The sequence below is a fragment of the Hemiscyllium ocellatum genome, chromosome 39 (assembly GCF_020745735.1).
Source record: "Hemiscyllium ocellatum isolate sHemOce1 chromosome 39, sHemOce1.pat.X.cur, whole genome shotgun sequence".
In the NCBI taxonomy this organism is placed as follows: Eukaryota; Metazoa; Chordata; class Chondrichthyes; order Orectolobiformes; family Hemiscylliidae; genus Hemiscyllium; species Hemiscyllium ocellatum.
This window is the reverse complement of record NC_083439.1, coordinates 8,142,450-8,153,181: the sequence shown is the minus strand read 5'-3', so window position 1 is coordinate 8,153,181 and position 10,732 is coordinate 8,142,450. Positions and strand designations below refer to the sequence as shown.

The following is a 10,732-nucleotide window of genomic DNA, read 5'->3' as shown; positions in this document are numbered from 1 at the left end:
TATAATTTCCTCCAAGCAGCCACATTAAAGACAGTCACTGAGGTAAAGTGCAGAGTAAAGTTAATGTTTGCTGTGAGTTACAGCACAGCCAGTCTCTGGTTTCCCCTCCTCTCCATTTGGTTGACATCACTTGCAGGCAGGCAATCAGTGCTTCATACATTGCCTGCTAACTCCAGCCACCAGGCTATTGCTGTTTCAAAAACACTGAGCTCCTGCTGTGTGTGAGGGACCAGGGCAAGGGGAGGAAATAGCCTGATCATAAACGTCCTGGCAATCTCCCGACCTAATGCCAGAAGCCCTCCTACAAGAGTCCTCCTACTCTCACAGTTACAGTGACTGACAGAGTCAGAAAGCAAGAAGTCACACCAAGCGCACATCGGTGACAGAGCAGCTCCACAGGATCCAGCTTTTGGACTTTGAGTAGTGTTATACAGATGGATCTGTACAGATGTGGCTTTGTTGTGTGGTTCACTACTCAGCTGTCAGGTGAGTCGGGGGAGAAAGGTTTTGTGGGGACAGATGGTGTAGAGTAGGGGACAGTCTTCCTTACAGTCCATGGCTTTTTAAAACAACTAGGTTTATTATTTCAGTCTAACGGGTAAAAAGAAAGAGAGAGATGCAAGGTTCTGATTAACTTAGTTTCCCACAGGGAAATTGCAACAAAGTCAGCCAAGTTATACATAAAAGCTGAATATTGAAGGAGTATAAATCAACACACACATACAATGTTTTCTGAAGTTGGCTAATGTGCAGGCTTTCCTTCTCTCTGCCTCTCTGTCTTGTGCTCTTGATGGTAATTTATCTATTAAGTAATTCCAAAGTAGAGTGAGAAAGTGTTTTAACTTCAGTGAATTGCCTCTCAATGTAAGCAGCGTACAGTTCAGAGAGAATCAGCAAACGTGGTGTGTCTCCTGTTAATATAAAGACATTCGTATATGTGGCTACTGGAAAACCTTTCCAGGAGAATGGATCATGTTATTATAGTGTTGGGTTTGGTGGGACCATTTTTAAAGGAACAGTCACTAGCTTTTGATCTTGGCTTTTAAAAGCTGTTCACTCAAATGACGATGTGTAAAGCTTCAGTACAGTCCTCGCTTTACTTTATATTCACAATGTGACACCAGCAATGAGAGGGAATCTGTAAATAACAGGCTTTACCGTATTCAATTAGGGACAGAAAGTTACAGATTATGCATCGGCTTTGAGTGATTAGAAATGACCTCTGCACCACAACAGGAAAAGGGAGACCATCCTTTTCATAACATTTAGTTTTAAAAGCCTAGATTTAATGGTACTGTTGGAAGATCCCAGGTTTGACCTCTGATCTATGCTGACTTGATCCCAGCTGCTATGGTAACCCAGTCTCCCTGGGTGATGCTGAGCACAGTTTGGGTTCCAATACAAGTGAAAACTGGAGTTGTGACAGTAAAGGGCATGTGCACGCCACAACTGGATAGCTTATTGGTGAGATGTGTGGGTGAAAAACTTAGAGGAGGTACCAGAGGAGATGCCTGTTTGTGTGCACCCTGGCACAACGTGAGTCAAACACGTGGGAGCAATGAGAGGAAAACTGACAAAGTTTGACAGAACGATCCATGCAGCAGATTTAAAGGAAAGAGATGAAGGAAAGTGTTGCATTTGATGTCTTTGGAGGTTAGGGCAGGCATCTTTGTGTTACTACGTATGCCGATTAGTTTGGGATTAGCACTTCCAAATGCAGTGAAAGAAAGATTTTAGATCATGCCTTGTACACTCTTAGGCAGTTCCAAGTCTATTTACAGCCCAGTCATTGACTTGTTTTGAAATGGAGTCACTGGTGTAATGAAGGAAAGTAAGGAGCTCATCTGCACTCAGCAAGAGTGGTGCCCAGACAATCTGCTTCTGCTGGTTAGGCTGGACATAAGGAGAGCTCAAGATTAGTGTGCTGCTGGAAAAGCACAGCAGGTCAGGCAGCATCGGAGGAGCAGGAAAATCGACAGCAGCCCTTCATCAGGAATGAGGAGAGCTCCTCTACTGTCCTTCAAATTCCTGTCATGGCACCCTTTACATCAGCTGGCACGAGGCCTCACTATATTGTTTCACCTAATAGACAGCACTTGTCACAGTGTAGCACTCCCTCAGTACTGTGCCAGAGTCCGCCTGCATTCACTGTTCCAGCATCTGGAGCGGAACCTGAGAAAACCATCTTCCAACTCAGAGGGGAGATTACCGCTCACTGAGTCCCACATGCCAATCTGACCTGGTCCATCATCTTTCGGGCGAGACTACTATCTCCAGGACATATGCCAACATCTCCAAAACTGGTCTCTCATCACTTGACTAAAAAGCTGTAGCAGCAGAATGCAATGTGACTTCCTGACTAAAAGAGCTGAGACCATCACGATGGCTCAGTGGTTAGCACTGCTGCCTCACAGCACCAGGGACCTGGGTTCGATTCCACCCTCAGGTGACTGTTTGTGTGGGGTTTGCACATTCTGCCCACATCTGAGTGGGCTTCCTCTGGGAGCCCTGGTTTATTCCCACAGTCCGATAACATGCAGGTTAGGTGGATTGGCCATGCTAAATTGCCTGTGGTATTTCAGAATGCCTAGGTCTAGGTGGATTAGTCACGGGAAATGTGGGATGATGGTATAGGGTGCGTCTGAGTAGGATGCTCTTTGGAGAGTTGGTATGGACTCAATGGGCAGATAGGTCTGCTTCTACATTGTAAGGATTCTGGAGGAGCAGGAGTAAAGGAATCTCCTGGATAATGCACACGTCTTTAAACCTAACTCTAGTGTTGAGAACATGTGGAGATTACGGCTACCTCTCTCCTGAATTATAACATCCTGTAAAGAGGATTCTGTTTCTGTTTTGGCTTCCATTCTTGCAGTGAACTGCATCATCTCTGAACTGAGTGAGCCCTGGAACCCCTCCTGCTGCCTTGGACTAATATTCCTCCCTCAGTCAACAACATAGATCAGGTGATGTGATTGTCTGGCTCACTGTTCCCCAGTGGTTAACTTGCCAGCACGATTCACTGAGGCACTGACATTCACTCAGACTGTCATCCAGAAATCCCTTCCTCAAACCACGGCCCAGAGAGGACTGAAAGTTCAAGGCAATCTCAGCTCCAGAATGGGTTACCCACAATATTAAAGGCAATTGCACCAACTTCTCAGCCCTAACATGCATACCCACACCCGCATGTAGCAGTGTTCATCGCTGAAGGAAATATGCTTGTGGTGAGACTATCATTCCTGAAATCAGATTCCTCAGTCACTCGGAAAATGTGGTTGAGAATCAGCAAAAAAAAACCCCAAAGAACTGTGGATGCTGGAAATCAGAAGTTGCTGGAAAAACTCAGCGGTCTAGTGGCACGGTGGCTCAGTGGTTAGCACCACTGCCACAAAGCGCCTGGGATCCAGGTTCGATTCCAGCCTCGGGCGACTGTATGTGTGGAGTTGGTACATTCTCCCCATATCTGCATGGGCTTCGTTCAGGTGTTCCAGTACAATCCAAAAATGTGCAGGTTAGGGTGGATTGACAACGCTAAATTGCCTGTAATGTTCAGGGATGTGTAGGTTAGGTGCATTAGTCAGAGGAAATGTTGGGGAATGGGTCTGGGTGGGATACTCTTCAGAGGGACTTGTTGGGCCAAATGGCCTGTTTCCACACTGTAGGGGTTCTATGCTCTTTGCTTAACATTTTGGATCCAGTGACTCTCCCTCAGAACTAAAGGGCGTGAAGAAGGGTCACTGGACCCACAACCTGTTGTGTGTCAGTAGCTGGTCAGTTTTGAACTTTGTATCATTACAATGTAATGGGAATGTGGACTTGGGCTAGTTCCTATTTCGGGAAGGAGTCGACAGCACTTTAGGTTCCATTCGGCCCATTGTGTTGGCGCTAGCACTTTTCACAGAACAATTCTAAACAAATTCCACTGCTCCAGGTTCGTTGCTGTGTGTTCCTTCTTTTCAAATGCTTATCTGACTTTCCCAAAAATGAGAAAATGGTCTACGTCTCACCAGCAAAGTGGTCCCTGCTCTTATAAACTCTGGGTGAACATGATTCTTGAAAGATCTCTCCTCACATCCTCCTGGTCAAGCTCCGTTGTCATGGCAATGTATACAGTGCAGTGTAATGCTCTGAAATTGACTGAAGTGACTGCCAGCGCACTGTAGCTCACCAGCGCCTCCCCTTGGCCCATGCCTGAAGCTTCATTCTCCTGGATACAAGGGGCTACAGGCCATTGGGAATGGCCTGGGGATGCCAATAGCAGATTACCCTGACCTCTAACCAGCAGCTGCTGAAAGATGGCAAACTCATTCACACACGCTTTTGAATGACTGAGGTGATATGTCACCTCTGAAAGCATTTACAGCTTGCTGTTAAAGCACTGTGGTAAAGGCACGGGAATTTATTAGTTTTCTTTGTGTCAAATTGCAAACAGCCAAGATCCATTTACTTACTTACCTCTTCATCACTGAGGATAAAATGGAGAATGATCCCAAAACATATTCCTGAACTGCCTACATCTCCCTTCACTGCCAGCCTGCTTTGCATCCCTTATGAAGACAGACTGGATCAGTTAGGACTTTATTCACTGGAGTGTATAAGAATTAGGAGGGATCTCCTGGAAACTTATAACATTCCAACAGGAATAGACCTGGTAAATGTTCTCAACAACCAGTGGGTTTAGAACCAGGGGTCACTGTCTAAGTGTACAAAGTAAAAGGTTCTTGCGATGGAGTGGTAATGTCCCTACCTCTGAGCCAGCAGACTTGGTTTCAAGTCCATCCTGTTCCAGGGGTGTATCATAACATCTCTGAACAGTTTGGTTGAAAACTATCGAAGGATAAAGGGTAAATTGTTTAAGACTGAGCTGAGGAGAAATGTCTTCCCCTACAGAATGGGAGCCTGTGGAATTCACTGGTTGAGGCCAAAGCATTTAATGTTTTCAAGAAGGCATTAAATCTAGTTCTTAGGGCTCAAGGGACCAAAGGACATCAGGAGAACAGAACAGGGGACTGAGTTGATGATCAACCATGATTATGTTGAACGGTGGAGTAGGCCTGAAGGGCTGAATGGCCTCCTCCTGCTCCTAGTTTCTATGCTTGACAATATTGTGCTTCGTGTATAATGAGTAGGTAAGGTTATGGTTCAAGCTGGCAAGTCCCAGCACCCACTGACTGCACCATTTACAGTTGATATTGTCTATTGGTCTTACCATGATGTGGATAATGTAATGTTTGGACAATAAGGCTATTTCTGGCTGCGGCAGAACCCATACCATGTAAAGATTTATCATTTAGGTGTAATTTAAATAGAAGCACCATATACGTATTTTATCGATTGTCAATGTCTGAAAAATGTTCATATCTCATAGTGGCAGCAGTTCAATATCCCAGGATCCTTTGCTCTTTGATCCACTTTATTGCTATAGTTGGTCACTACCTTGGGATCAAAGTTGGCCCCTCAGGTAAACCTCTAACCACACATTGTACCAGCACTAAGTCAATCTACTGTCACCTGACATCTTCCCTCAGCTGATCAGCTGCTGACAGCCTCATCCATGTCGTTGCTCTTCAAGGCTTGACAATTGCAACTCATTCCTGGCTGGGATCCCACATTCACCTCTCTGTGTGTATTTGAGGTCGCCCCAAACTCTACTAACTGTGTCCTAAGTTGCACCAAGTTCTGTTCACTCATCATACTCATTGACTCACATCAGCTCCTTGACATGTCTAGTGTTTAATCAGTATCATCCTTGCTCTCATGTTCCTCCCTGTGGTCATCCTAACCCTGTCTCTGTAGTCAGCTAGGCCAGCCATCCTCCAATTCAGCATTGCTCCTCTAAGTTCTGCCTTTTGATTACTGCTGGTTTTGACCGCCACATCACTGGCAGTTGTGCCTTCAGATACCTGAACCCAAGGATCTGGAATTCCTTCCCAATACCTCTCCAGCTCACTACACTAAGGTTCTCCATTAAGACACCGCTAAACACTGGCCAGGTTGATCAAGCTTTTCAGCATCTGAGCTTTTTTCTCTTTATGTGGCTTGGTGTCCTGTTTTCTAATCCTTTTGAGAGATGCCCAGGAAGTTTCATTGGGTTGAAGGTGCCACATAACTATACATGGCTGGTGTTTTCTATATGGTGGCCTGTGTGTGAGAGGGCAGATGGGTGGGAGAAGCTGAAATTAGAGAACTGGTCTCAATCTGGAAGAGAATGGTGAAATCCAGGCATGAGATTCCCAATCCGCTGGATCTGCTGTGAGGCTCATTATGTTAAGAATCACGGAACCCCTACAGTGTGGAAACAGGCCATTTGACCCAACAAGTCCATACCAACCCTCCTAAGAGTATCTCACCCAGACCCATTCCCCCTAACCTATTACTCTCCATTTTCCCTGACTAATGCACCTAACCTACACATCCCTGAGCATTATGGGCAATTTAGCACAGCCAATCCACCTCCCTGCACATCTTTCGACTGTAGGAGGAAACCCACATAAACACAGGGAGAATGTGCAAACTCCACACAGACAGTCACCCGAGGGTGGAATTGAACCCAGGACCCTGGTGCCATGAGGCTGCAGTACTAACCACTGAACCACCATGCCACTATTTAGCTGTCACTGTTCCCTCGGGTTGAAACTAAGAACCAGGTCCTGATGACTTCACTGAACTGAACTGGATACTTAAAGTCAAACCCAGCTTGCCTTCCTGTGAATTTCCTGCTAAAAGACCATGGAGGCTGCAGGATCACTGACGGTAACTGGTGAACTGTATTTTGACAATCCCTCTCCACATGCCTGGGTTTACCTCTCCGCACGGCCAGTGAAAAGTGTAGTCAAAATACTTGGAATTTTTGAATTCCAAACAAATTAATTGCACTCACTTTATTGCCTTGTGAAACAGCTGGAGTTTGGCATTGTGAGTATACTCTGTGCTATCAACTGCAGCCATTCAGAAACAATGCTGGCAAGTTGTGTGGAACTGCCCATACCTCCCATCTCTCCCCAGGTTGCTGATATTGTCAACCATGGTAGTGCTGTCACCTCTCAGTCAGGAGGGTCATGTGTTTAGACCCTCCTCCAGAAAGCTGGACCCACAAACCGAGACTGGCATTCCAACGTACCACTGGAGGAGTGCTGTGTCACATCTTGAACAAGGCTTTAACTTATACAGAACCTCTTGATTGGATGATTAAAATCCTGTTGCATTATATTGAAGAAGGGTAGAGCAGTTCTCCCCAGTGTCCTGCTCACTTGTCCTTTATGACTTGGTCATTATCACATTGCTGTCTGTGTGCAAACTGACTGCCACATTCCTTACATTACAACAAGAACTAGACTTCAAAAGGCGTTCCTTGGCTGTGAGGTGGGTTGGGAACACCATGAGGTGTTGGGAAGTGCTACATTCTTTCTTTCCACTTCTACTTCACACTTCCTTCAGTCAACATTCCCTCTAATAATTTCTTTTCTTCTGTGGAATGTGTGGGATAGCGACTTCAGGAATTGCACTTCAATGCTGTGCGCCATGTTGACACATTGATGGCGTACCACTGGAGGAGTGCTGTGTCACATCTTGAACAAGGCTTTAGCTTATTCAGAACCTCTCAATTCCTGATGAAGGGCTTATGCCCAAAATGTCGAATTTCCTGTTCCTTGGATGCTGCCTGACCTGCTGCACTTTTCCAGCAACACATTTTCAACATTGATGGCTATGCACAAACCCTTGGAGTGGCTGTGTGTGTGAGGTAGCTTCACAGCTTACAGGAAGCAGTCCTTGCACTGTGACTACACACAGCTATTCCTGAACAGCACAAAGTTTTTTTATTGACATTAAAATTCAGATAGAGTGAAGAAGGGACTTGATGTGGAGACCCATCTGTTTTTGACCAGTGACCAGCACTAAGCCAGTGCCGTAATCAGGGCAGGAGGCCGTCCTTGTGTCTGAGTAATTCATCAATGTTCCCTCCTTTCACCACTGACGCTCAGTAGCAGCAATGTGTACCATCAACAAGCCACACTGCAGGAACTCAAGCCTCCTTCAAACGCACCTCTCAAATCCTTAATCTCCACCAACTAGAAAGACACATGCAGCAGATTTATAGGATTTGCAGGTTTCTATCCAAGCCATGTACAATCCTGATTTGGAATGACCACACCTTTAGTGTTGCTGTGTCAGTATTTTGGAAGTAGCCGCACTGTGGATGTACTCACAGCACATGGAGTGCCTGGTGTAGCTGAAGGCTCCCCACTGCTTTCTGAAGTGGTGGCTAGCGATGGCCAACCAAATCCACATCCTGTGAAAGAATGTAACAAAATCCCATGCCGTCCTGGGGAAATGATTAGATGTGACATTCATCCGTGTTATAATCATATACTCTTGTGATAGTCGTGCTGAGTCAAAGGTACTTGAAGCAGTTCAAGGTGGTTGAAATATCACTGGATAAACACAAGGATTTCTTTCTAAATAGGCCTTGTGGTTTGGCCACACCCTGCAGAACATGAACTAAAGGGTTCCTAAAGGGTCCTCCCCAACTCCAAGTCCACCCCCCTTTCCCCAATAATTCAACATCCCACCTGACCTTGTACAACATCTTTTCTTCCCAGGAGCTGAAGAAATGTTTGGAGTCATTGAGCCATAAGGTTTGACACCACAGAAAGAAGCCCTTTGGCCCATTATATCTGTGCCAGTCATCAAATATCCATCATTCCTAATCCCCTTTTCCAGTAGCATCCCAATCTATTTTATACACAGTTGAATGAGCTTGTCTGTGGTTTGGTGAGTGTAAAGTTACATCATAGAAAAGGCCTTTTGGCCCATCCCACCCATACTGGCATTTAAATCCCATTCCACCTTTCTTTTGTTAAGTTTCTCATCATAACTTTGTATCCCCTTCTTCCGTGCACACTTGCCTAGTATCTCTTGACATCTATCAACGCGATCACTTTGACTGTTCGCCATGGAAGCAAACCCACAAATACTCCTTCCCAGTTTGTGCCAACAATTGCCATTTTCCTTGGAAAATGGGATCAGTTTAACAAAAGTAGATTGGGCCAATTTCTTGTTCATAAACACTTAAGAATGTCACACGTGCTGACGGTGAGTTGGAATGAGATGTAAAGTGACTGTGCAGCAAACTCAAACTAACCCATTTAATGAGAGAGGCCTGTGGTGTTTGCAGGCTCGTGGTTTAGGGTATGGGAAACTGACCGAGCTGTAAGGGGTCTGGTAAATCTCACTCTGATTTACTACACTATAATGAGTTCAAAATATCAAGTCAACAGCAGTGGTATTCAGGACTGATTAAGTTGGCCTATTCTTGAAATAATAAATTCAATATTGGCTAACCACCAAACGGCATTATTTATTAGGAAGGGGAAAGGGATCATAGCATTAAAGACAATCAGGGAGGAGAAAGTTAAAAATCACACAATGCCAGGTTATAGCCCAAGTTTATTTGGAAGCATTAGCTTTCAGAGCACTGCTACTTCATCAGGTGGTTGTGGAGTATAATTTATGGATGTAGGTTTGCTCACTGAGCTGGAAGGTTCATTTTCAGACGTTTCATCAATATACGAGTTAACATCATCAGTAAGCCTCCAGTGAAGCACTGGTGTTAGTGATCCGCTTTCTATTTATGTGTTTAGGTTTCCTTGTGTTGGTGATGTAATTTCCTGTGGTGATATCATTTCCTGTTATTTTTCTCAGAGGGTAGTAAATGGGGTCCAACTTGATGTGTTTGTTGATGGCATTCCGGTTGGAATGCCATGTTTCTAGGAATTCTCATGCTTGTCTCTGTTTGGCTTGTCCTAGGATGATGTGTTGGCCCAGTCGAAGTGGTGTCCTTCCTCATCTGTACATAAGGATACTAATGAAAGAGTGTCATGTCTTTTATGTGTATGTGTATGAGTGTGAGTGTAAAGGGGTATAAGTCTGTGAGAGGGTGCAGAGGTACACTCACACATATACACACATATAAGTTTGTGGGATGAATTTGTACTTGCAGAATTACATTTTATTTTGCTCAAAAACAGCATGAATCCATGCAAGGTTCTGTAAATCTGTTTTTAGAAATAAAATCAGTCTGAACATTGGGGTACAGACAGCCTCACACAGGGCACCTCACACCTTCAATGCATTATCTGGGTCAACATGGCACCTATTGTTAAAGTTCACTTGAAAATGTAGCTTTAAAAAAAATTCTGGGATTTACGTTTGAAAGAACTGAATCCAACATGGTCATTCTAAACGATGAGGGACTTAACAAACAATCCAGGTCTTTTTCAGTACATAATTTCAGTTGCATCACACTATAAATTCTTTCGCTATAGATTCTGATCTTACGCTCCACAACTACCTGATGAAGGAGCAGTGCTCTAAAAGCTAATGCTTCCAAATAACCTGGTTGGACTGTAACTTGGTGTTGTGTGATTTTTCACTTTGTACACCCCAGTCCAACACCGGCACCTCCAAATCATGATTATCATGGAGGATGCAGCGAAACCTCTTCACTGATTGAAATGATATCTTTAAGGAAAGAATTGTATTTATACAACATTTTCCATGACCTTACATGATCCAAGATCACTTCCCTTTGTTCTTTCATGGAATATGAAGAGCATATGTTGCCTATTCTTCATTACTTTTCAGCTGAGCAAATTGCAAGCCATTTCAGAATCAACCACATTTTTTTAAATTTCAAAAAGCTGCTTCATGAATAAAAATTATCCTTGTATAC

The 10,732-nt window shown here is 44.4% G+C and overlaps 1 protein-coding gene across 2 annotated transcripts in view; it reads left to right on the top strand.

Moving 5' to 3' along the window:
- The first annotated feature begins 204 nt into the window (after positions 1-204).
- itga11a (integrin, alpha 11a) overlaps positions 205-10,732 on the top strand; it is a 183,806-nt gene continuing 173,278 nt past the window's right edge. For both annotated transcript variants that reach the window (XM_060853256.1, XM_060853255.1), the window contains exon 1: positions 205-486. In XM_060853256.1, coding sequence (XP_060709239.1) covers positions 435-486 — 52 coding nt within the window. In that variant the 5' untranslated portion in view covers positions 205-434. The remainder of the gene's footprint in view (positions 487-10,732) is intronic.